We start from the raw sequence: 26,957 nt of genomic DNA on the forward strand, positions 1-26,957 counted from the left end.
AAGGCTACTCCAACATAAATACATGTACAGCAAATGTATAAGCCTAAGTGTTTGTTACAGCCTAGTGCCATACAATGTTGGTACACATGTAGTTACAACTACATGCTCAAATTTGCAGGACAGCCTGTTAGATGAGAAACAAACAACGTATCAAAGTACAACAAAAAATATTTTGCCATTCTCGTTTGACAGTTTCACACAATAAATATCTAGGCACTTATGACCTGAGCAAATGGCTGGCAAAACATCAATGCACTTAAGAGTTAAATCCTCATAATTAGAGATCGAGTGGCCACTGACCTGCACTGAATGTCTTCCTGAAGGGCCACCATCATTGTAAGGTGCTGATCCAGGTCTGGCTGGCTGGCCGCCTCGCTCTCGCCCCTCAATGGGTCGTGCATCAGCTTCAGCTCACTCTCCCATGGCAGGATGTAGGTGTGGCCATAGTAGAAGCCCAATGGGATCTTGGCACGGGCGTTGGTGCTGCCATAACGGCCAATCACAGTGATCTGAGGAGGAAAGCAACGGAGGAGGCGACAGAGCCGGTAAGGAAGCAACAACAACAACAACAACAACAACAACAACAACAACAACAACAACAACAACAAGCAGATTCCATGCATACACACACATTTAGAGAAGCTGTCACCCTGTATCCAGCTTCCTTATAACCTTGTGAGCATGACCAAATTATATTTAGAGGAACAGTTTGATGAAAAATCACTGATTACTATTGTACAAAGTGAATGCCCACATCAGGTAATGCTTGCATACATGCTATTTAATCTTAAATCGTTTGGAAGCTGTTTACAGCAAGCGTGTGTTGACTGTGGCACGTTGTTTGGACATTTGTGGGAGAAGCTAATGCTTAATTTGAGTATGTGAGTGAGTTTCAAGTCCATACAGATCTGCAAATCCCTCAACAGGCTGAGACGGACATACATTTGTACGGGCACCCTTTAAATTAGCCATATACTGACCTTCATGAACCTGCAGACAGGAGGGGGCAGCAGGTCGTGCAGGATGAGGGAGTGTGTGCTGATGTCTGTAGCTACCACCAGCCTACGGCCGTCCACTTCCTCACCCAGCGTCCAGATGTCGATGGAGAGTGAGGCCAGGTCAGCACAGGTTGGGATCAGTGCGTCTGTCAGCAGTACGGGCCGCCCAAAGTCCAGTGTCACAAACCGCCGCGCACCTACAGAAGCAAAGACCATAATGCACAGAAGTTCTGAGTTTGGGATTTCTAAACGTTTTAATAGATCATAGCAACCAGAATCAATACTGGATAATAGCGTTTTAGCGAATATGAGGTACACATGAGGTAACAGTAGAGTACAGACCAGAGTGCATGCGTTCTATGATGATGGACTGGTGAGGAGGAGGCTGAAGGAAGTGTGAGGCTTGAGAGATGGCCAGTGCCAGGCCACTGCCCATGGGGTTCTGCCACAAAAAATAAATCATCTCACATTACAACATGTTCATCCACAGTGGACACATCATGAAGGATTTTAAACACAAATTAAGCCTAGCGTAGTGTCCTAAAACACATGATTCAACCTTTTAAGGCTATAATGGGTTGACTCTGGTGAGGGAAATAAAATAAACCATTAAACTTTCCAGTTTTGTTTCACTCCTCAGCAATGGAACGACACATACTGTAGGCTAAAGACGAGTGAAAGGAGAAGCCCTAACGCAGTAATATTATTAAAGACTAGGCTTAATTTGTAGCTTGAAGCCCATATAATAAACTCAGTAACAGCTCAGATGGTCAACCGCAAAGACGGGAAAAAAACAGCTATTAATACTCCACAACAAAGTGTCCTTATGTTCAAAGTCTGGGTGTTCAAGTGTCAAAATAAATGAATTAAATAATTTTTTTTTAAAAAAGGCCAGGAAAAGAGCAACACAAGTCAAACGACATTACCCGGCTTCGGCTTCAATTACATTACCCACTAGACTGTGCTACTCTGTGTGGCCAAAAGTTTGTCGGCTGAGTCTACGTCTACTGAAGAGAGAAGATGAGGTGTTTACACAGCAGGTAAAAGTGGCCCAAAACCGACTTTTCCTTCATATGTGACACAGATGTGTCTGTGTGTCAGTGTGAACAGCAAAAAACACACATTCAATTCCGATTTGAGATGCTTTTATATGTGGGATGGAAATCAGATCTGAGGCAATGTGACTGATCGGAAGTCATGCAACTTTTACGTCAATCCAACACGACATTCGTCATAATTTTGTGCTGCTGAGATCTCAAATATTTGAGGCGACATTCCTGTACAAAAATGAAACGAAACTGATCCGAAACCTTCCGTGTCTGAAGAGACAGACAAATGGTCGAACGCGGCCGCAGGAGAACGAGGCTACAGCGTCAAAAACAAAAGCAAAGTTTAAAGAATCCGAGGACACGGACCAAAGAAGTGACCGCGCCCTTTTTACAGTGAGCTCAACCCCATTCTGGGTGATGAGCCCAGCTGTCAGTCAGTGAAGCTTCATAATCGCTTCTGCGATGCCTGTGAAGATGAAACGGAGGCTCTGGGAGTGACTGGCGTTTGTTGGCAGTCGTGATTGTTTACCTCTGCACGAGCTGCTTGGTGCTCTTTTGCACATGCAGGTCAGTTTAGGAGCTGATCTGTTCAGACTGATGTCGCACGCAACAAAAATGGATTTGGTGAGAAACTCGGATGTGGGCCAATTTTACCTGCTGTGAGAACGTAGCCTAAGACTCTGGCTGAAGAATTTTGGATGTACTGAAGAGAGCAAACTCTTTTAGATGTCAAACCATACAACAGAGTATTGCTGTAGTCTGACCTAGATGTAATTAAAGCATGCACAAAGAATCTCAGCATCTTTAAAGGTAAGCACAGGTTGAAGTCTAGCAATATTGTGAAACGTGGAACAAGGTGGGACATGGGTAAAACAGGACACCACGGTTTCGCACAACAGACGATCATCTGCTACAAGAATCTTCTATAATCTGAATGGGAAAGGACGGCTGATTAGGTATAAATTATCAACATGCGTGGATGGTGGGAATAATTCTGTGGGTTTGAGGCTAAAATAGATCTGTCTGAACGAATAATTCTTCCAAAGAGGCAGCATACAGATAATAAACAACAGGGGTCCAAGAACAGAGCCTTGAGGAACTCCCTGCCTAACTAGAGCAGTAACTGATTCGTGCCAACACTTCAAAGTCATGAAATGAGTATATTATGTTAAACCATATCAAAGGCTGCAGTAAGATCAAGCAGAAGTAAGCCAGATGCATGGCCAGAAGACAGGAGCAGATCATTAATGACTGAGCTGTCTCAGTGCTATGATGAGTGCAAAAACCAAATCTTTCGTTTAAAATTGGAGTTAAAACTAATATTGACAAGTCAAACTATAAGCCAATTAACCCCAAATTTTTGTTCTAAATACTTGCTCAAACCACACTGAGGTCTTCATTAAGGTCATCTGGACTTAGTGATGTGGTTTAGAGTATAGCACGACTTGCTAAACGCTATAAAAGCTCATAAAACTTTACAGAGTGGCCGAACACTGGGGGTAACGCTTTCTCAGCAACGATGAGGGGCCAAATTACACCTCTACTGCAGAATCCGGCTCCCCTTAGCTTTCACACACATCACGTATACAGATGGACGCAAGGTTAGATTGGCAATTTAAGTTGTGTCTATTTCTAAACACATAGGTTCAATTAGAAAAACATTTACAGTTAATTATAAAAGTGAACAACGGAAACGGAAACACGATCTGTAGCGTCCATATGCCTGCGTGATGTGCACGCAACCGGCTATGGCTGACCAAAGCATCCAGCTGAACAGATAAGATTTGTTTTGAGCTGGATGCGGTTAGTGTTCAGAGGGGTTCTGGGGATTTAGTTACGGAACAGAGTGGCTTCCCAGTGTTTGAGCTTCATAGCTCCAGTTTTAAACTAAAGGGGTAAGACTTGGACACCATACATGTCTGATATGATTCACTACATCTGCGGTAAGTGGAATATTGTGTGCATTTGATTTTTCACCAAACCATTCCTTTTCTACATGAACGATCAGACATTACAGTGTAAGAAAATGTAGTTCATATAAAAATCTGTTCACCCCCTACACTAAATATAACCATCGAAGGTCTGTTTGCTGCCCTTGGCGCACTTTTATTTTGTAATAAGCACTACAGAAGTACCAAATTTTGATCTCACAAAAAGATTTTCCAATACTTCATAGCTACAGCAGCCTTATAACTCCAGGTACAGGTCTTGTGTACACATCTCCAAACAGGTCTTATCTAATCAAGTATATTTGGGAGAGGAAACTTTGTAAATATGACTTTTTGCCATACTATTCCTTTTCCTATTCGGTCTTCTGTAAACTTGCATGCGCTTTATTTTTGTTTTTCCACTTAATTTCGGTCCTTCACATATAAAAGCAGACGTCTAGACAGCGTAAAACGTAGCAGAAAGAACGAACCGGCTTGGCTTTGTGTGCGTTCTTGTTCTGTGCAGAAAGATTGACAGGCGGTGGGTCGATGATGGAGCCAGGAAAGAGCTGTGCGAGCTCCACGCCAATAGCAGCCGACACGGCCTCGTTGGGTGGCGTGAGCGGGGGCGTCATGAAGAGCGGTGTGGTTTTGGGTGTCGGAGGGATGACGTCAGAGGGGTGGATGAAGAAGCCCGGGGCGCCTGAGGGGTTGGAAGGCACGGAGTTGTGCATGGGCCCCACCCCAGACGCTGCCTGCGCCGCCGCTGAGGTGGTCTGGTGAAGCTTAGCCTCCAGTTTGGCCTTCTGTCCCACAACAGACAAACGGTTATGAAATCAGTATAAAAACTACTTTATCAAAGCACTTTCAGTTTCGTGTGTTTGTGTGCCGTCTGACCTGCTGCTGCAGCTTGAGCAGCTGCTGCTGTTTCTCCTGCAGCACCTGCAGCTGCTGTTCTGCGGAAACCATGGCGTGGGAGAGCGACTGCAGGGCCACCTGAGCGGCTGAGCTCAGGGCTGTAGAAGCTTCGCCCACGGTCCCCGCTGACAGCCCAGCCACCGTGGGGGTCACGCCAAACGTGCTCACTGTGAAACGTAGCAAAGGTTAATGGTCATCTATGCGTTATGACCGAATGGTCCTACCTTTGCTATTCATCCATCCATCCATCCATTTTTGGCCAATTGTCCCCCAACTGAATGCATGAAAAATGCTTTAAAAGCTTCTATCATTTTGTTTAATTTCTTTATCCAAGATTTTTTTTCTTCACATTTTTCCCATGTTCGCTTTACTAGGTTGTATATGTACATTTAAAAATTGATGCAAAGTGCTCAGGGCTATGATGAGAGCAAAAAACAAATCTTTCGAGTTAAAACTAATATTGACAAGTCAAACTATAAGCCAATTAACCCAAAATTTTGTTCTAAATACTTGCTCAAACCACACTGAGGTCTTCATTAAGGTCATCTGGACTTAGTGATGTGGTTTAGAGTATAGCACGACTTGCTAAACGCTATAAAAGCTCATAAAACTTTACAGAGTGGCCGAACACTGGGGGTAACGCTTTCTCAGCAACGATGAGGGGCCAAATTACATCACGTTTACATATGGACGCAAGGTTAGATTGGCAATTTAAACATTTACAGTTAATTAGAAAAGTGAACAACGGAAACGGAAACAAAACCAGCAAAAATAAACTGGAAAAAAGCAGCCTTTTGGTTACTGATGCTGAATTCAGGGTTTCTATATCGACAGCACTTTATGGAGATACAAACTCTTCCCCAGTGGCCTTTCCTCACTGTTATCCCGAAGTATTTCTGTAATGACCGCCTGATATAATACCACGACACAAGAGCTGTAGAAGAACTAGCCTGTGAACAGCAGGCAAACGGGAGGAGCCTTCAGAAAGAGAAGAACAGGACCCGAAGAGCCGCAGCAGAAGTAGGAGTAATAAAAGGAGATATCTACCGGTGAACATACTTGCATCATCCCTCTCCACTCTAGTGCCGTCACTAGTGGAGACGCAAGTAAAGTGCAGAGGCTCGACCTCCAGTAGACCGGTCAGAGCCGTGAAGCTGCCCTCTGCAGCCCCACAGCCAGTGACCTTACCATTACCTTCAGCAGGGAGAGAGAAGTACAGACATTAATACTACAGTAGACACTATAGTAAATAGTTGGTACTAAACATGAACATTACCTACAGCCAAAGTAAATAAACAGTGTTTTTCAGGGGTTTTATGAGCACAGACCTGAGAGAATGTCAGACAGGTCTATCTCGTCTGACTGAACACCGATGCTGCTGCTGTAGGCGTTCTTACAGGAAGACCCGCTCACCTCCAGATCAAAGAGAACTGGGTCGAAGGGAGAGCCGTACAGACCATACCTGAACAGAAACACCGACCGTTAAGATACCACACTCTCTTACACGCAAGACCTTCAGACACGACGATTTGTACAGCAAATGGTCCAGTTGTGCTTGTACACAGGAAATAGATATTTTCATTCATGATGAAATGGCATGTTACAACTTTTCTCTTTCCAGTACAGATACTGAAACTTTGAGAATCAGAAAATAACAACACTATAATTTGGATCTTAAAACTATTAAGTTTTAATTTTAGCTGTTTTTACCCTTCTGAAATAAAAGAGCATGCAGCATGTAAACATATACGTTTCAAACATCCATCCACTCCCAAGTCCATCTATATCGCTGTTGTAGGAAGAAAACCTCGTATCTCCAAAATGGGAACTTTACAGGAGAAGGAGAAAAGCTACTTTACTTTTAATGGAAGTCAATGGAACCAGACGTTTTCATAAGTGATTTTGGGCCGTTTCTTTTAGTCCGTTCATCATGAAAATTACACACAATGTAAAGGCCAACAGGCACGTTCAAATTATGATAAAAACTGAAAAATGGCAAAAATGGAGATAGGAGGTTTTCTTCCGACAGCAGCGATATAGGAACTGAGCTGCTAGAACAGCCCACATTGAACCTACTGAAAATCAACACAATGACTATGGCCAGCTATTTAGCCTGCAGCGGGTTAGCCTTGTGCATTCCTACCGAGGGTAAAGAGAGTGAATCAGTCTAATTGAACGTCGGAGGGAAATATTAAGCTGTTAAAAAAAAATCCATCCATCCATCCATCCATCCATCCATCCATCCATCCATCCATCCATCCATCCATCCATCCATCCATCCATCCATCCATCCATCCATCCATCCATCCATCCATCCATCCATCCATCCATCCATCCATCCATCCATCCATCCATATGTGTCTGGAATTATAGAATGTGTGGATATATGTATGTGCTCAGGTACTGTCCCTGCAAAATGTATGTTAAATGATGCCCCAATCTCAAGGTGAATTTGTTATATGTTAATAGCCAGTCAAGGTGTGTTAATGGCAATAAAGTTCCAAAAAAAAAAAAAAATTAAAAAATCTTATTATATCTAACTTAGACCTGTAGTGCATAGTTTCCACCCAACAATTGAATCTGGTTTGAATGGAGCTTTAATTATAGATATAATAACAAATCGGCACTATGCAGAAAACTGTAATATAGCTGTAATATATTCACCTAGTCTGAAGCAAGGCCTCCAGTGGAGTGAGGCGGTCCTGAAGTTGCCGGGACACAGCTGTGAGCAGAGAGGCGCAGGCTGTGCTGCAGCCGGCCAGATCTTCATCTTTCACGTAGTTTAACAGCACAAAGTACCAGAAAACTGAACCTGAGGCCAAAATATATAATAAGCTTGGTTTAACTACAGTATCAAACAACTAGCAGTACTGCACTGCCACATGAACAGTTTTTCCACACGACTGAGATGCTGGTAATTATTAAGGTGTTAAAAGGTACATGCATTTACAGCAGGATACACAATTACCTCCAGTTGCTGCAGCAGGCAAGTAAGGCATATTGTCCAGCAGGGCCTTCAACAGGGCCTGGCCAAAGCCCTGCTGATTTGGGTCACCTTTACCATTACTGCTGAAATAAAAAGAGAAACGTTTGTGAGTGTAAAAAATAAAGAGTCACTGACGATGTTTTTTCCTAAAATTTAATGATCGACTGACCTAATACAAAGTGCAAGAAAGCGGGCGCATTTGTGGGCGATGCTACGGCCCGCCTGGAAGAAGCACACCCGGATGATGTCAGTCAGGCGCTTCCTTGTTTTGGTCTGAAGCATCTCCTTTCCCTCTCTGAGGCTGTAGTCACAAACAAAAAAAAACCCAGATAAGAGTCAACACATGCACCTATGTGAGAACATCTGTGCCGATACATATAAATGAAGTATTTTTAAGCTTTAAAAGGCCTCAGCACTACATAGACTGGGACAAAGCACGGTGCTTAGGCAATCACTGGTGCGGTACCTGCAGGGGCCACTGGAGTAGACCCCAGCCAGCCAGCAGAGAATGTCCAGAATGAGGCTCTGCGAGTGCTCAGAGGGCGAGTCCTCCTCACCACGCTTACACAGCGCCCCCAGCAGCTTCTCGTGCAGCTCGGGGAACTGCAGCATCGCGCAGCGCTGCACTCTGGATGGAGAGACAAACCAACAATAAATTAATCACTTGGTGCACAGGAGTTCTTGAAAATGTGAAAAAGTAAATGGCTAAAAACACTGAAAAAACGTTGAATCTAAAACCAATTCTAATCTAAAACAACACAAAAAGTCCGTTTCTGAGGTTCGCACATATTTATAGAATCTGTGGTTAATCAGACGTTCAATGTAGGGACGCAGCAGCAAACTCCAGCAGCACTGCTGTGTCTGATCGACTCAGACCAGCGCAACACACACTAACACCGCGTCAGTGTTACTGCAGTGCTGAGAATGACCCACCACCCAAATAGTATCTGCTCTGTGAGGGTCCATGGGGGTCCTGACCACTGAAGAACAGGGTAACAGAGTATCAGAGAAACAGATGGACTACAGTCTGTAACTGTAGATCTACAGAGTGCAGCTATACAGTAAGTGGAGCTGATAAAGTGGACAGTGAGTGTAGAAATGAGGAGGTGGTCATGATGTTATGCCTGATGTGTGTATTACAGCATTTAATTTCTCTACTCTTTCTGCATAGAAACAGCTGGAAATTGGCCTTTTTGTGCACTTCATGCGTGCGGCCGGTGTGAAAGTCTCCACTGATTAATACAGGAGTGTACTGCATGCACACTGGTGTGAAATGGGCTTCAGAGAAGTGATGCCATTTCTTGTGCGTGATGAGCGCCACATAGAAAAAGCAGGGGTGACCCACCTTTCTTTGGGTACAGAAGTCTTCTTGAACCTTCTGATTGTGATGGACACCTCCAGGAGCAGGTCGCAGCCCCGCAGGTTATCAGGCTTCTTAGGAGCTGCCTGAGGATCGGATTTAGACGTGGACGCCTTCTCCTGGAAAGCACAAAGCTTCAAAGAGAAAAGTAATCGAAACTGAGCGCCACTTCTAGTCATAGCTGTGGCAGTCCTTAGCCACAGCCACTAGGTGGCAGTGTTCATTAGCTCTCCATCCTACACAGACTACAAGCAATGACGTCAGGCTTCTGCAACTGAGAGCTGGTGTGTTCAAACGAGTTTCACTTCACACAATCGTCATTCTGCAGTGTCACAAGCCCTTGTGTAAACACACTCATATGTCACGTAATAGAAAATAAGAGAAAAGTGCTCCTTTAACAGGTTTTATACCTTTGTAGCCTGGGCTTTTTGAAGCAGAGAGGATAGGGAGTGTGCTTTATTGCTGCACTGGGGCTTGGCGGGGGTCATCCGTACAATGCGCCGTGGGCTCTCCTCTAGTCCCTTCTCACACACGGCCTTTATGTGGACCAGGAACGAACGGTACTTTCCCCCTGCCATGCCTACGGACGTAGAGAGACCGGGAAGGAAAGAGAAAAGCATGACCATCTAGAGAAGTGATCCTCACTGAACTGAGCCTATTATCATTCCATCTTTAGGAAATCTTCATTGGTAATTGACACGAAAAAGCTGCTTGCAAGATCATCTTCTGTTTAATGACATCACATCCAGAAGGACAGCATTAATATAATGCATTAATTCATGCAACACCTTCCCTGTTTGCAGAATGCAAGTCCTATTCTGTCTCCTTTAACAAGGTGAAACTCCTGGTAACAACTGATTTAGAGATCGAGGATCAAAACATGTGCTTCATGAGCGCCAACAGGCACATCTGCCCAAAAGGGTGTTAAATCAATTAACTGGTGCCCACATTAAGGACAACACTACTTTTGATGAATTCTCTGGTCATTATTCATTGGCCTCATGCCACTGACCTGCAAAACACCTCCACCTGCAAAAAAAACTCAACTGATCTCAAATTCCTTTTTTGGAAAAGGCTTAGAGCGAAACGTTCGGGAAGTACTGTTTCACCTACTGAGCAATACCAGCCGGCAGAAGCAGAATATTCATCCACTCATTGACATCTTCCTCAAATATTTCTTCACTATTAAAAAACGTTAGGGATGTACCAAAATTGGAAAAAGGAAACACTCTGAATTAATGTGATCAAATAAGGTATTTTTCTCCGTACCTCAGGAAAACGGCTCTCTTAAGCTTTCTTAATATCAAAGAGTCCGGTACAACGGTTACAACAAAAACACTTCTAATATATTGACTTGCTTGCACATCTACAGCTTGCTTCTCGTTTTGTAAATCAAAAGATTGTAAATATAATCCACCAAATTTATAAATTCATAATACAAAAACTGAGGGACATCCAAGCCAGGCAGACACTGTATTTTTGACAATATTTTAATACATTCTGGTCACAGGTCAAGACTGAGGTGTTTATATGCTCACTGTAATCAACAACAATCTGATGAAAATCTCCGTTTACATGCTCACTACAAGCAATCCGATCCAAAATGACAGGCATGCGTGACGTCACACCTAAGAGTAAAAGTTACCATGACAACCAGCGTCACGTGAGTCCAGTCAGAGTGAGATGAGCAGCAGTGAGCAGTGATTGTGTTTTTAACTGCTTTAAAATGACGTCAGACTCAGGAAAACGTCCTTCACACGTCCTTATTAAAGAAGGCCGAGAGGAAGACGTCGTGCTCTGAGACGCATAAGCTGGACGTCCGTCCCACCGCCGTCTTTTAAAGATCAGAGCGTGAACTTCGTCTCCTCTGCAGACCAGTTTCTGCTCCGCCGTGTCGAACGGTATAAACTCTCACTGTGACGCGACGCACATGCAGAACGCACTGTAACTTTCCGATAGGGAATGTAATCGGATACAGGCGTTTACACGGATATTATTCTTCTATTTAACAGATTATTTAGAGGTTTACCCACCTCGCTCACTCAGACAGAAACTGTATTCCGATTGGCCTCGATCAGACTAGACTGTTCCGACTGAAGTGTATACATGGATGTATTCTATTCCGATTGAGCTATTAGTCAGATTATTAACAGATTATTAAGATGCATGTAAACGTGGCTACTGAAACACTTTGATCTGCAGCAGATCCCACTTCATGGTTCCTGTGATGAGCATTAGACAATTTGTAATCACTGCTCATCTTGAGTATCAGGAGGGGATACAACAACCAAGAAATTCTCCATTCCAAGTTCTAGATCACTTAAAAACAGGAAATCCGCTCGATGTGCAGAATACAGCAAGAAGATAGAAGCACAAATTCCCCAACAAATTCTCCAACGAAGCAGGAGTTTGCCTAATGAAATGTTTGAAGACTAAGATCAACTGATTAAACAAGTAGAATCAGCAAACAACAGTAAAAACACAGAAGATTACAACGGCCCCTCAAAGCCGGCTGTGAAATCATCTTTACAGCTTCTGACAAACTTCAGTTACGACACGCCGTACCTTTAACGAGTTTGGGGCTTGTGAGGCTCAGCATGCCGGCATGACCAGAGAGGTCCAGGCCACTGGCCAACCACACAGGTCCGCACAGGATGTCTTCCTTATGGTCCTCCAGGAAAGCACAAAGCCTGGATCCTTCAAAAGTAGAGGAAGAAAAAGGGTCTTCATTATTTCATAACACCAAAGGCATGTGCCCATAAACTGTCAGCGTATCTTTTCATCTACTATCACTATTGTGACCCACTACAACACAAACAGAGTGAAAAAAATGCAAACGTCAGTTATTCTCTGTTTCTCCGAGGCTGTTTACACTTTACATCCCCATGCGTCAAACACGAGGCCCGTGGACCAAGTCAGGCCCATGACTTTCGGCCCGCAAAATTTTTTCAACCTCTTCAACTCCTTGAGACCACCGGTGGTTCCAAAACGCACTCAGTCATGTTCTTCATAACGTTCATACTCCATAAGCTCCAGTCAGAAGCTGGGCGTCGTGTGAGGCTGTAGCTCTTCTCTCCAGTCTAATAGACGGTGATGTCATTTTAAACCCTTATAATAAAAGAAGCTGAACTTTGTTTTTCTACTGAAAGTCGACCCGTTTTCCCCCAAATCTGGGCTCTAAACTATAAACAGACGGCGTCTCTTCAGTGATCTGCTCTGGAAACATCACTTTTAGAAAACAACACAGAGATTTTTGGCTTTCAGCAGTAAATTGTAAACATATAGTGATGTGTGTGGATCATAAAACACATGTTGTTAATTTGAGAGAAGCCTTTAAAAAATAAATAAAAATGGACAAACCAAAAACATAACCCGGGGAATAAGAGGTTCATTTTCTATTCTCATTAGCCTGTTTCATAATGAGATCCACTAGAAGCCCCAGCATGCACTGCAACATGGTGTATATTCAGACCCAACAAGAAACTGTAGGTCAGCAGTTACACAAAAAGAAAAGATGACTCGTTTCCAGTTCAAGCCAAAAGGCAGTTTAAAAAAAAAAAAACTTGCCTAAAACAACTTATTTTTGCATAGAATTATTTTGAATAAGTATTCAAAATTTTGCTGTAGCAGTTTCAGCCTATTCTGAAGAAACAACGGCCTGTTTGGGTCATGGAATGAAAAAACACAGCTGGCCCACAGATTCGCTGAGATTTTTATTTTAATACGGCCCTTTTACAGGTCGAGTCCGACGCCCCTGCTTTACTAGTGTTTCCTGCCTGATTTGCATCTGGATAAACTCGAGCTGGACCAGATTCCTTTATTTTTTTTCCACTAAAACGTGCCCCAGTGTGACCAGGCGAGAGCACATCATCACATCAGTTTCCATTTGACTTTTTCCCCCCATTAGAATACGATTTTACCAGCTCAGCTGGGACACACAACAGCCAAGAGCACAAGTCGCCTCATGGTCTCAAACATCCTCCTTCTTATAGTTTAAATTTTGCCCTTCACTTTCTGGTCAACACTCAGCAATCACAATTTTATGAGGATGAAAACGCATCAACACTGTTTACACTTGTGTTAAATATTTGTCTCCATTCGCCTCCAAAAGCTGTTTGAGTAAATCGCTCTTAATCGAACGCAATGTATCTAAGGGGTCTTCAAGCGGTCAAGTGAAACCTAAACGTGATCCGAACACCGAAAACACGTCCATGCAAGGTGTAAACAGGCCGTCCCTTTATGCCATCCCATTACCTGGCGTCTCCTCGATATCCATGAACTGGATGTCCTCTGTGAAATCGTGTAAAAGTGGCTGACCGTTCCTCTCGCCGTTGGCTTGCAAGACATGTGACAGAGGGAAGACTATCTGCCGGTCCACAGCTGACTCTGGGAGAATAAAACAAACCATCTAGACAAACCACAACTGTAATGGGGTAGGGAGCAAAACAGCCTGCAAATATGATTTACTTGGTTATAATTTACTTATTAAATGTCTGCACACAGCTTATTGTTCTGCTGCTATTCTTGCATAATGCTCCTTTGACACAGGGTCAACTGTGCAGTCCTAACTCACCATTGACCTTGCCAAGCCCAGGGGCCTTGTTCTTCAACAGGGTGACCTGGATCTGGGGAATGTTAGTAATACTGGCATTCAGCACAAACTTGAAGTCCACGTGTCCCACCATGCAGGCTTTGGGCAGGACCAGCTCGAACACGTGTTCATCCCAGCTGGTGCTGAAAAAGAGACGGATTTAAAGAACAGACTGGCCTAAAATACCAACAGCGCTATCTGTGAATGGAATCTAGTAGGGCATGAAATTAGTCAGCTGGCAGGGTCATGCTAAACACTCACTGACATACGCTGAACTTCGCAAATCAACAATTCTTCTAAAGCCAGGATTTGGCTTTAAAATTTAAAAAAAAAAAAGATTTTGATTTCCTCAAATTTCAAACAGACGTATTTGCCTGACACTGATTTTTCTGATAAACCGATACCAACAGAAATGAACAAAAGCCCAAAAGAACGGAAAAGAGAGCAGTAGTAGCAGCGATGGCTCCACGGTATTAACACAAACTGCAGAGCTCGATAAAGCGTCCAGATATCATTATAAAAAGCAATAAATTACTATCAAAATAATCCGGCTGGTGTAATCCAAGTGCAGGCAATTTTGGAGATGTGTAAACAAATCTGACTAACCTCTTATTAAACCTCTCTGTAGATAAATAGCAAAAAACACAAAATTCATATTACATTTATAAATGATATTTTTAATACTAAAATCTACTTATATCAGAACTTCAAGCACATCTTTGTGCATGAAGGGCTGAGAAGGAGCATTACTGCAGCAGCTTTTACTATAAAAATATTTAATTTTTTAACTATGGCATTAGGCACGCTGGGCAGTATTCAGTATTCAGTTACTCCTTATTCTGAAGGCCTCTGTGAGGCGTAATGTAAGGAGCTTCAGCAGCCAGCAGAAAACAGAGCTCAGTGTTTTCCCTCTGCTGCTGTTTTGAGCTGAATTCCCTTTGAAGCTGAGTTTTGGGCCAAGATTTAAAGGTCTCCGAGTGTGCCTGTTGTTTCTGGCCATTTGGCCGACTAACCGATGGTTAAGTTACTCATCTCCTGCGTGGGAGAGCAGGTGGCCCTGTAGCTGCAGTCATGGTGAAACCTGAATTTTGTGGAGACTTCTAGTCACTGTAGGTCTGAGAATAATTAACACTAACACTAACTGGGAGCTAAAATCTCCAAAAACAAAAACACCAAAAGGTGTCTTGGCTGTTCACTGGCAAGGGGAGAACTGTGTAAACTTGACTGGTCACCAACAACTTTAATAAACAAGTTTCAATGAGGCAAAATAAGGCAGACGGAGATTAAGTCTACCTGTCGCTCTGTAGTTTCCAGGTGCGTGTGTGCTGTGCGGCATCTCCGTGGTGTTGCTGGTGTAGGTGCTGCGGGTGACGTCGCTGCTGCTGCTCCTGTTGCACCTCCACCCAGCAAGGGGGCACTGTGGCTGAGAAGCGAGGGGTCAGCGTCTCAAAGCGAGTCAGCTCCACCAGAGAAGAAAGTGTCTCCACGGTCAATGGTTGGTCCACCAGGAGGTCAACTCCTACAGACAGAGAGCCTTTTTAACAACCACATATAAACACGGAGACGAGGGGTCACGCATCCAAATTTTGCTCCAGTTTAAAACTACGGAGGCAAAATACGGACACCAGGCTTGGCCGAGTCTCCCGACTCACTATATCTGCAGTAAGTGGACAATTGTTTACATTTCTTCAGCATCAGTTCCAGTTTAGGGGGGTCTTTTTTGGAGCTGAAACCACTTAATTTTGAAGACAAGACAGCTTCATGCAGACTCCTCTTCAAACTGCATGTTCAGTAGCACTGAAGTAGGAATTCTCCTTTTCCATTCCGTTTACTTTCAACACCCATTTAGTCTCGAGGCTTTTATGACAGTTTATAACAGTTTATAACCACTTTTCATAATATAGTGTGAGTAATAACTAAGCTGAAACAATAAAATGCTCCCAAACGACAGCCGACACTACTAAGACACCGGACGAGTTCATGTGAAAACTATGACCGAATGGTAACTGACCTGTGATCCCAGGACTCGAGGGGTTGGACGAGGGTTTTGCTCCCTCCAGTAGCTGCTCGACCCCTTTAGAAATGGGGCCGTCGACAAAAATGTCGGCATCATCTATATCGTCACACACACCTCCAATTTGAAGGAAATGAAGTTCTCCACCTAAAAATAAGTTCAAAATAAAGTTACACTAGCCAAAGATTTTGGACAGTACAATAACCTGCACTCATTAAAACATCATGAAGCAGTGCTTATTTAGGCCTGTATGGTCAGCAATCAGGCCTAATATCATGACCACCTCCCTGTTTCTACACTCACTGTCCACTTTATCAGCTCCACTTACTGTATAGCTGCACTCTGTAGTTCTACAGTTACAGACTGTAGTCCATCTGTTTCTCTGATACTCTGTTACCCTGTTCTTCAGTGGTCAGGACCCCCATGGACCCTCACAGAGCAGGTACTATTTGGGTGGTGGGTCATTCTCAGCACTGCAGTAACACTGACGTGGTGGTGTGTTAATGTGTGTTGCGCTGGTACGAGTGGATCAGACACAGCAGTGCTGCTGAAGTTGTTAAACACCTTAGTCTCGCTGCTGGACTGAGAATAGTCCACCAACCAAAAATATCCAGCCAGCAGCGTCCTGTGACCACTGATGAAGGACTAGAGGATGACCAACACAAACTGTGCAGCAGCAGATGAGCTGTCGTCTCTGACTTTACATCTACAAGGTGGACCGACAAGGTAGGAGTGTCTAATAGAGTGGACAGTGAGTGGACACAGTGTTTAAAAGCTCCAGCAGCACTGCTGTGTCTGATCCACTCATACCAGCACAACACACACTAACACACCACCACGTCGGTGTTGCTGCAGTGCTGAAAATGATCCACCATCTAAATAGTACCTGCTCTGTGAGGGTCCATGGGGGTCCTGACCACTGAAGAACAGGGTAACAGAGTATCAGAGAAACAGATGGACTATAGTCTGTAACTGTAGAACTACAGAGTGCAGCTATACAGTAAGTGGAGCTGATGAGATGGACAGTGACTGTAGAAACAAGGAGGGGACCACGATGTTAGGCCTGATCGGTGAATGTACCAATATTCATTATTGATCTTCACTCTTTTTGGTGACGAGGCACAAACGAATTAGAAGGCTGATTGAGTACTGGAAGCTGGTCAAGGGCTATAATATAAATATAAAATTTCACAGCATCCAATATCAAATATTTCAAGACATACAGTTTAAACAGCCCGGCTTCCAGAATTACGGACACCCTGGTAGCCCTGAAACACCTTCTTGCCAATGTAACCTGAAGTCTTCTGATGATGCAAGTTAAGGTGGGAGAACACACACGAGATTGTTCCACCACATCCTACATTGTGGATCTGACGGTGGTCTCACCACACACAGTAGAGTTGAGGTCAGGGGGGCTGGGTTGGCCACTGTGATTTATGGATTTGGAAATATGCTATGTATCTGTATCACTATATTGCTGGAAATTCCAACTAGATGTGAGACCATTCCTCCACATTTCACACATGCTGTGTGTGTAGCCTGATTTAGAGGATGGTCATCTGAAATTAAGCCTTCATTAAAAATAAAGAAAAAAAAAAACACATGTTGCAGGGGGGGTGGGGGGTGGGGGTGGGGGTTCTGCAGCCACTATTCCTGCACAATCAGCACGTGATTTGTGATTAATAGCTGGAATTTTTAAACAAAAAAAAAATCTGTATCAGAGAAATAATCAGAAAAAAGAAAGCAATTTCCGAATGATCATGGACACCAAACAACCCACTACAAACCCTTACAAACATTCACGTCTAGGGGTGGGCGTCCCCATTCTTGTTGAGCTAGAGGGGTGAAGTGTTGGGGCTACATGACCCTCCAAATGGAGGTTTTTCAGAGACTCCAGACAGAGAGAAATGAGAAAAACAGAGAAACCGGCGAGACGGAGAACAAGAGACCAAAGAAACCCACAAATGTGAGAATTTTCTCTGTTAAAAAATCACGATCACCACCGTTTTATCTCAGTTTAATGTGGTTTCAGTGGATTTTGGTCGTTTTTCTTCACAACAAGCATAAAAATCACTAATAGCACATTAATGTCTGTGTAGCTATCTAGCTAACTTTCCCGTTCCACCTTAAATAGTCCAGCAGTTCTGACACCTGAAGCTCCAGAATGTAACTGCTGCGCCATTTAAGGTGGAACGGGAAAATTCTAACAAGAATCTGGAGAATCTCTGACTTCAGCTTCACAGCACTGAAGAATGAGGGGGGGGGGTGATAATAAATAATCGCCCCCCTCTTTGAAGGCGTCTGATCCCTAAATGTAACTAAAGCCCAGCAGTGAGGAGCTGAACTTTCCCCTCCTCTGCTGTCCCTGCAGACGGGCAGGGTCGCCTACAGAGCGGCGGCAGTAGCTGTTAATGAAGTGATGCTCTTTATATTTGAGGTTTGTCCCGTTTTGTTGGTCAAGATTTCAACCACTACCCCTTATATCTCAGTTCTAAGGGGTCAGGGTGACACTGAATACAAGGGGTAAAAAGAAGAAATGGGACTGGGCCTTGATGCGTGACAAACATCTCAGAAATGGAAAGCCTGGCAAGCGATGATGAGAATAAAGACGTAGACCAGCGCAAGACCCTCAAGAGTGGGTGAGTCCAACTACCTGTTAAAGTTTATTACTGTATAGTAGTTCGTTCTTCAAATAATCCATAAAAAAATAAATATATAGATTCAGCGATGAGGAGGAACCACTGAAAGGGCAGGAAGCTGTTGTTGAGACAGTACATGACGATGATCGAGGCAGGAAAATGGGAAGAAAGTGTCTTATTTCGTGAAAATGATCTTCATTGTACTCCTTACACTCCTGTGCTGTCTATTAGAGAAGATTATATAAATCATATTTGATGTTTTTTTGGGGTTTTTTTAAACTGAGTCTTGTTTTTGAGTTCATTAGACAGAAAACGGCATTTTATAATTTTTCCATCACTGGAACGTAACTCAGGTCTGAAGCAATGTCCAATGTCCATCAAGGGTATGTTCATAAGGCTGGAATGCGAGAACAGCCCATTTAGAAATCAGTAACTCTACTCAAACGGTTTTCTCTTTACTTTACTTTAGAAACCAGGTGAAAATGATCCACCATCTAAATAGTACCTGCTCTGTGAGGGTCCATGGGGGTCCTGACCACTGAAGAACAGGGTAACAGAGTATCAGAGAAACAGATGGACTACAGTCTGTAACTGTAGAACTACAGAGTGCAGCTATACAGTAAGTGGAGCTGATAAAACGGACGATGAGTGCAGAAACAAGGAGGTGTTCCTAATAAAGTGCTTGGTAAGTGTAGCCTTTGGCGCCACATCAAAGGCCAGCCTTTCAGCCAAACGTTACAGTGAGAAGTACTCAGCACCGAGCAGGAGCCAACAAAATAGGATTAAGAAAACTTCGTCAGCCAAGCTGGCACGTCCCTTTTCATGGTGCTAGAACTGGCCTCCAACGCTTCAAGGGCAACTGTGCCTGCCAAAGAGTCCGCTGAGCAACTGCCGCTGCAGGTCTTTATGGCACCTTGAACAAACCTAACAGCAAAGAAACCTAAAACACCTGAAATAGCTATGCATACATGCATGGACCATAAGTTATACTATAAAACCAACCCAGTCGTTTCAGATCAGAGTTAGTACCACAAACTGCCAGGCAGCAGATTTCCACAAACAGAAGTTCCTACCTCTAGTGCAGGCACACAGGCGGTCGGTGCCAGAGCAGTAGGTTACAGAGACGAAGGGGTCTACCTCTTCTGTCCCCTCTTTCTTGGGTGGCTCCACTTTGGCCAGCACCTCCAGAGTGGACAGGTCCAAGATCATGACATAACCCGCCTGCGTGGTGACCACCAAGTGGCCTAGTCCAGCTACCTCACCCCTCTTTTCCTTCCCGGAGCCCAAGACAGTGCTGGGGCCAGCCACGGTGGCCGAGGGTCCCGGCCCAGCTCCATTTTTCATCCCAGACGGCGTGGACTCTTCAGACGTCTCCTCGCCATCGTCCTCCCTCCCATCCAGAACATCTGGCGGGAGCAGGAGCAGCGATGTGACTGCATCCCGTGGGTCCCGGATCTGCTGCACTTTCACAGGCTCCTCCACCAGCGTTACAATGCGAGTGGAGTAGTTCAGCTTGTACAGGGCTAGGTAGCCACCCCCACCGCTGCCCCCGAATGGCCTGGAGGTGTGGGGCTGCTCCTGCTGGTCGGTTGGGGGCAGAATGAGAGGCGTCTGGGGAGGCGAAGAACCTGCATGACTCTGGTGCCCGTTGGCCAGTGTCTGGCCCTTGCGACGGCTGCAGAGCGCCGAGTGGAGGCGGTTGAGCGTGTTCAGCGCTTCAACCTGGTTGATGGCACTCAGTGACTCAACGGAGCAGGGCTGCAGCCCCACCAGCAGGTGCACGCCGTCGCTGCAGGGCGTGATTGAGTCCACATACAGGTTCTCCTCCTCCAGAGCTTTGGGGAGGCGCAGACACTGCACCAGGGCACCAGGGCGCGGCACTGCTCCCAGCGAACTCCACTTCTCGCCATCCAGCGAGCCGAGGCCGGCAGCTGCGTCCGCAAATTGCTGGATGTATGTAATGGGGGGGTCCTGAAGCAGGAGCTGCTCGTGCGTGTCAAACTCCATCTCAATGATTTGCGGCACAGTGAAGCCTTCCTCGTGCAACCCTTTGTTCATAAGGTTGTTCATCTGGGCAAAAACTTTGCCAGACGACTTCTCGTCCGCCTCTTTGATGCTGTAAAGCAGCAGAACAGGCATAGTCCTGCGTACGGGGGCGCCTGGGGGAGGGCCGGGCGAGCCTAGCTCAGAGGGCGGATTGCACGTCTCAATTTCCATAGGACCCTGGTCAGGCACAAAGGCCTCAGGGGCAGAAGTCCTTAGGGGGCTGTCCATGGGGCGACGGGAATGCGGTGGGGCCAGAGGGGAGCTGGCTGCCGAGCGGTAGCTTAGTAAGCCTCCAGCCAGCAGGCAAGGGAAGGGAATGTTGTGGTGCTCGACCGGCTTATCCTTGGCCTTTTCAGGTTTAGGGGGCCCGAGAGAGTGGGGCGGGTTGGCCCCCAGCTCCTCCAGGTCTTTTACTGTGTCCTCCAGTACGCTGGCCACCACCTCCCACTGCAACTTCTCAGGCTGCTGAAGCACGCTCAGGGCCGTCACCCCCACACTGACCTCCATGCTCTCCTTCTGACTCAGTGGCCCTGCCAACACACATACACAAATGAACATACACAAGCACATATGAAACAATCAGAAACAATACTCTTTTTCCTCCTCAGCCATTTATTAAAAGATTTAATCAATGCTCTATTAATTACATAAGAAATGTAGACACAATTTTCCGTACCCGTGACAGATTCCGATCTAGAATGCTCCTCGCTGTCCGAGTCCTCCAACTGATCGTCACTGATTTAAAAAGTTGAAATATTTCATCAGCTAAGTATGCACAAGATCAACATTCACTTTTAAGTGAAACACTTGACTAAAAGTAAAAAGCAGTCCGTGTGTACAGTACCTGCCCTCTTCACAACTGACGAAGAAACACGTGGGTTTATATACACATACGTGTTAAATACAGAGTACATGCACTTTCAAATCGCAGTACACCACATGATTAGAGGTAAATAATCCATGTCACCTGTCCCCCTCTAGTTTAGGTATATCAGAGCAGCTGGACGTGTCCTCTAGCCAGGCCAGAGTGGGTCTGCGGGACTCTGAGCCTGTGAGACTCTGCTGTTCACTCCCCGACAGGATCAGCTGCCTCAAGATGGCGGGGTCGTACGGGTTCACCTCGAACTTTAAATGCACCTGCAGACACAACAGTGGAGATGTAGGAACATAGAACGATGTAGTGCACATCAAGTGACGTATTACTGGATGCTGTTTCAGACAGTTCTAACATATGGTCCTTCCCAAGTTGGGATTTGGGATACATTTTATATAATACAGGGAGATTCACTCGAAAGAGGCCCCAAATATTCTGTAATAACTCTCGCTAGGACGAAGCCATCTGAGTGAAACAACATGCAATGAGCTCCTCAGCATGTGGAGCCTTGAACAAGCTGGGATGCCCCGTGTCGGAGCGATGAGGTCGGCGCCAGACAGCCGTTGTAGCGTTCAACTTCCGTTTGCAAACTTCTGGGTGCAGACCCACATACCCTTTCATGTGCCTGGCAGAAAACAGAGATCACTTCCAGCGTCGCATGTAATGCAATCGATCACACAAACGTCAAGGTGTGTAGCGGATTTTCTGGTTCCAATGGCTTCATCTTAACAGGAGTTACAACAGAATATTCAGGGCCTCTTTTGAGTAAATCTCTTGGCAGCATTTAGATATATGCTCTTCTGCATTTAATACTGGCAGCGAGCTATTAAGAAATTCCATCTACAAGTTGTCTGAAATGTTCTACCCTGTAAAGAAATGCTTTCAGTTATGTTCAAGTAATTGCCATATGCTAAAAGCGCAAAAGGTGTGAGGTCTGAAGATTCATGTAGAATATGAGAATAAACATGTAGGCCACATTGGACAATCCTTGTCCTGAAGTATCACTGCCTACTAGCCCTACGAGTCCATAACACCTAGTATTTTCTCTGCTCAACTCAAAACCTGGCTGCGTTTACACGCAAATATTTTTGTCAATCCGATTAAATACATTCCGATTACAAATTAAGACTGAGGTGGTTCTCACTCTACTCAACAACATGATGAAAATTTTCGTTTACATGCTGACTACAAGTAATCCGATCCAAAATGACAAGCATGCGTGGAGAAAGACTTGGAGTAAACGTTACCATGACGACAAACATCACATGAGGTCTAGTCAGAGTGAGATGAGCAGCAGTGAGCAGTGATTGTGTTTTTAAGTGCTTTAAAATGACGTCAGACTCAGGAAAACATCCTTCTCACGTCTTTATTAAAGAAGGCCGAGAGGAAGACGTCGTTTTCCGAGACGCATAAGCTGAACATCCGTCCCACCGCCGTCTTCTAAAGATCAGAGCATGAACTTCGTCTCCTCTGCAGACCAGTTTCTGCTCCGCCGTGTTGAAAGGTATAAACTCTCACTATGACGCGACGCACACGCAGAACGGACTTAAACGTTCCGATAGGGAATGTAATCGGATACAGGCGTTTACACTGATATTATTCTTCTATGTAAAGGATTATTTACCGGTTTATCCACCTTGTCCAATCGGGTACAAACTGTATTCCGAAAGGCCTCGATCAAACTAGACTATTCCAATTGAAGTGTAAACATGGATGTATTCTATTCCGATTATTAACGGATTATTAGGCTGCACGTAAACGTGGCTACTGTGTATTAATAAGCTGATCGGTTGAAGCAGATATGCTATAGCAGAAGAAACTTACGAATGAAGACTCGTGTAGGCCATTTAAGACGACCGTCCTAAACTTTGCACAGAACAAAATTTTGAGGCCCTCTTTGAGCGCGCCAGTCTACCTTCATGAGCTTGGAAACATCCCAGATGCAAATCTTGCCCCTCTTGGTTGCCGTGGCAAGGAAGTGCGGGCAGCTCCCGAAGCCATAGCAGGCGATCTTGTCCGAGCAGTCGGAGCTAGGGAACTGGGCAGGGCTTGTGGCCAAAGTGACGGACAGCGGCACGTTCTGTGTGTGCTCCCCTTTGACAAACGGACAGTTGGGTGAATGGCGCTCATGCTCCGACCTGGGGAGATGATGAGAGAAGCAGGTTTAGAAAATACCATTCATGGCAGGATTTCTGAACCAAAAAGCCTAACAAGCTTTAGGGGGAAAATGGGTGCTAACATTGCTTACAGTGAAAAAAGCTGAACTGAACAGCTCCTTCAATGCAACACTGATACTGCACTATTCAAACTACCCACCATGGCTCATCTGTAGGTTCCCAGCACACCAGACATACACTGCAGGTGAAACACATGGCTCGGTCATCACCTGTAGAGGCAGGCTGCAGAGAGCAGCAGAAGAACTAGATTAGCACAGTCAAATATTCAATCGTCATGATGTAAAACTTCACAACCAAATGAATTATAAAGATAAACACTCCTTCATATAAACCAGTTAAGTGAATGATGGCTTTCTATTTTAAGTCCCAACTGAACAGAAGAGGTCCAGACTTTTCAATATTAAATTAAAAGTCTGGAAATCAACTTTCAGGAAGCTGCTGAGGTCTTGATGTATGTGCGCTATAATATGCTTTTCTGAGCATACTGACGATACACATCAGCCATTTCCAACAAAGAAATGAGAAACGAGACGTGAAACAGTTCAGTATCAGTACGCTCTAAGTAATTTGTACAACGCTGACACTGCAGTTCACAGCATGTTCTACATACATGATCAGGTGTATCATGACCACCTCCCTGTTTCTACACTCACTGTCCACTTTATCAGCTCCACTTACTGTATAGCTGCACTCTGTAGTTCTACAGTTACAGACTGTAGTCCATCTGTTTCTCTGATACTCTGTTACCCTGTTCTTCAGTGGTCAGGACCCCCATGGACCCTCACAGAGCAGGTACTATTTGGGTGGTGGATCATTCTCAGCACTGACATGGTGGTGGTGTGTTAATGTCTGCTATGCTGGTCTGAGTGGACATCAGACACAGCAGTGCTGCTGGAGTTTTTAAACACATCAGTATCACTGCTCGAGGGTCCATGGGGGTCCTGACCACTGAAGAACAGGGTAACAGAGTATCAGAGAAACAGATGGACTACAGTCTGTAACTGTAGAACTACAGAGTGCAGCTATAAAGTGGAGCTGATAAGATGGACAGTGAGCACTGAAACAAGGAGGTGGTCGTGATGTCAGGCCTGATTGGTACATAAAAAAAAAAGGAACCTTCAAAGTAATTTTCTCCAACTGCCTATAAGGGATGAAAGGACAAGCAGGCAGCGAGGGCAGACATCAACAGAAACCACAATTCACCATTCAGCACCACTTTTTATCCACAAAAACAGCCCTCTGCGGTGAGGAATCTCCTTTTATCTTTTACAACAGAGCCCACCATTCTCCTCCTCGCCTGGCTCTGTTGGCATGACAACAGGGCACATGGGCGAGAGGAGTAGTGCCGTCTCCATGGTGACCAGCACGGCTCGGCCTCCTTGGCATGCACAGTGGCATAGAGGCAAGGCACGAGGTAGAGGGGAGGCAAGCGGCAGAGGGGATTCCCAGCGTCACTGTCAACATCAAAAGCAAAAGTAAAAGTGTCTTCATTCCTTTACGGGCTTATAGGTCTAGCCTGTCACTTCAGGCTCACAGTACCTTCATATGGACCTGTTTGATAGGTTTGGGAAAAACTGTGTCAAACTTTTGGCCTCTGCAACGTCGCGTGACAGGGGTGGAATGTGCCTCACCAACTGCACAAAGCTCTACTGCCACGTGAAACTCTGTACAACTGAATAGATTAAAAGTTCAAACAAATTTCACCCTTAATGCAAATGAAGTTAGTTGTTAGTCCCTCAACTGGGAAATTTCACCTCCGCATTTAACCCATCTGTGCAGTGAAATACCACATACACACTAATGAACACACACTAGGGAGCAGCGAGCACACTTGACCAGAGCGGTGGGCAGCGCACAGGGAGCTGTTGGGGGTTAGGTGTCTTGCTCAAGGGCATTTCAGTCACATATTGTCGGCTCAGGGCATCGAACCTTCTGGTTACAAGACTGGTTCTCAATCCTCCAGCCCATGACTGCTCAATCAGCATGCCCAATGACATGGATCAATCAATATTCGGGGCCGATATTGACATACCATAGATATTTTTACTAACAAATTAAATGAACACCAGAACATAAAACATTAAGTGCTTTGAGTTTGAAACCATTCTCTGCAAAAATAGTAACAATTTCAAGGCATCACTTAAGAAAATAAACAAAAAGAAATACCTTAAATGGCATTACATTTAACTTTCGTTTACCATGTAATAGTGACATTTGTAATAAAATAATTACAGCTTTTCACTTTTTTTGTTTTGTTTTATAAAACAGATATGCACAATGATTCACTGACTGTTGAAAGGGCACATCAGGGGCAGAGCTTGCCTTCTCAGTATATGGATGCAGAATCTAGATACCTCAACCGTTTAAAGCCGACACTTACCAAACACACTTAAGCAACAGAAGGTTAGAGAAAGTGTGTTCTATCCATCCCTCTACATACTAATATAAAGCGGTTTATCATTAAAATAGCAATGGAACAGGAGAGAGAGTCTGTCATTGTGAAATAACATCCCGGCTGTGATCTGGTGGCCGTAGATCATCCCAGCCGTGATGTTATTGGTGATAACTCACTCCTGGAGTGCTCTACTGCTTTAATACAGCGGTTAAATAAATACAGTAAGAAATGAATAAACTGGCCGTGAACGCGGCGTTTAATGTTTTAATGTTCAGTTCCTTCCTCCTAATTATAGCTCCTTAACGAGCAGCTTGTTGCGACAAGCTCCGCCCACTCGCTGCAAAGTCTGCTGTAAGCCCCGCCTTTTGACGTTCAGACTTCCATAAAACTGACCCAATATCAGGTTCAGCTCAGTTTTATCCGTTTTTCCAGATCAGTATTAATGTTGTTTTGTTCCAGCCGGTCTGTAAAGCTTCTTACAGCCCGTTTAGTTTGGCGAATGGTGTTCAGTTCATTTCTGGCTGATTCCAGGTTGTTAATTTAAACGCTGTGTTAACTGTAGAACTACAAAGTGCAGCTATACAGTAAGCTGATAAAATGGACAATGAGTGTAGAAACAAGGAGGTGGTCATAAAGTTATGCCTGATCGGTGCATGTTTATAAATAACAAAAGGCAGGTTCATCAGCAAGGAAGCGAGTTCATACGCCGATTTCGGTAAAAAAATGCTGAATACCAGCTCTAATTAGTCGGCCCCTAGACAAGCCCATTCAAAAGCCAACAAAAAGACGTCAGCTGTATAACATACCTGATGGTAGAAGCCTGCCTGGGCCATGGGGTCTGGCTGAGCCCACCTGTAGCCAGCATGAGGCCAGGATGTAAAGGTCTCCCTCCTATTTGCTTCACTGTACATCAAAGACCTGCAAAAGGTTCAAAACACAAGCCTAAGCAATATGCTCACATCATATATCATGCACTTCCATG

At 44.7% G+C, this 26,957-nt stretch overlaps 1 protein-coding gene across 11 annotated transcripts in view; it reads right to left on the minus strand.

Annotated features, from left to right (window-relative positions):
* The window catches only part of birc6 (baculoviral IAP repeat containing 6), a 193,601-nt gene that overhangs the window by 140,347 nt on the left and 26,297 nt on the right, over nucleotides 1–26,957 (minus strand). For 3 of the 11 annotated variants that reach the window (XM_037542191.1, XM_037542197.1, XM_037542188.1), the window contains exons 5-28: nucleotides 26,782–26,893; nucleotides 23,720–23,802; nucleotides 23,319–23,541; nucleotides 21,497–21,666; nucleotides 21,206–21,264; nucleotides 19,557–21,059; nucleotides 15,842–15,991; nucleotides 15,124–15,349; nucleotides 13,813–13,973; nucleotides 13,494–13,625; nucleotides 11,805–11,936; nucleotides 9,650–9,819; nucleotides 9,225–9,373; nucleotides 8,346–8,507; nucleotides 8,049–8,180; nucleotides 7,862–7,962; nucleotides 7,558–7,705; nucleotides 6,222–6,355; nucleotides 5,941–6,087; nucleotides 4,873–5,060; nucleotides 4,467–4,781; nucleotides 1,341–1,440; nucleotides 981–1,195; nucleotides 301–509 (exon numbers count right to left, since the gene is read on the minus strand). In XM_037542191.1, the coding sequence (XP_037398088.1) occupies nucleotides 301–509; nucleotides 981–1,195; nucleotides 1,341–1,440; nucleotides 4,467–4,781; nucleotides 4,873–5,060; nucleotides 5,941–6,087; nucleotides 6,222–6,355; nucleotides 7,558–7,705; nucleotides 7,862–7,962; nucleotides 8,049–8,180; nucleotides 8,346–8,507; nucleotides 9,225–9,373; nucleotides 9,650–9,819; nucleotides 11,805–11,936; nucleotides 13,494–13,625; nucleotides 13,813–13,973; nucleotides 15,124–15,349; nucleotides 15,842–15,991; nucleotides 19,557–21,059; nucleotides 21,206–21,264; nucleotides 21,497–21,666; nucleotides 23,319–23,541; nucleotides 23,720–23,802; nucleotides 26,782–26,893 (5,121 nt within the window). The remainder of the gene's footprint in view (nucleotides 1–300; nucleotides 510–980; nucleotides 1,196–1,340; nucleotides 1,441–4,466; nucleotides 4,782–4,872; nucleotides 5,061–5,940; nucleotides 6,088–6,221; nucleotides 6,356–7,557; nucleotides 7,706–7,861; nucleotides 7,963–8,048; nucleotides 8,181–8,345; nucleotides 8,508–9,224; nucleotides 9,374–9,649; nucleotides 9,820–11,804; nucleotides 11,937–13,493; nucleotides 13,626–13,812; nucleotides 13,974–15,123; nucleotides 15,350–15,841; nucleotides 15,992–19,556; nucleotides 21,060–21,205; nucleotides 21,265–21,496; nucleotides 21,667–23,318; nucleotides 23,542–23,719; nucleotides 23,803–26,781; nucleotides 26,894–26,957) is intronic. The other 8 variants (XM_037542199.1, XM_037542196.1, XM_037542198.1 and 5 more) reach the window with 6 other exon arrangements.

The sequence above is a fragment of the Pygocentrus nattereri genome, chromosome 10 (assembly GCF_015220715.1).
Source record: "Pygocentrus nattereri isolate fPygNat1 chromosome 10, fPygNat1.pri, whole genome shotgun sequence".
Classification (NCBI taxonomy): domain Eukaryota; kingdom Metazoa; phylum Chordata; class Actinopteri; order Characiformes; family Serrasalmidae; genus Pygocentrus; species Pygocentrus nattereri.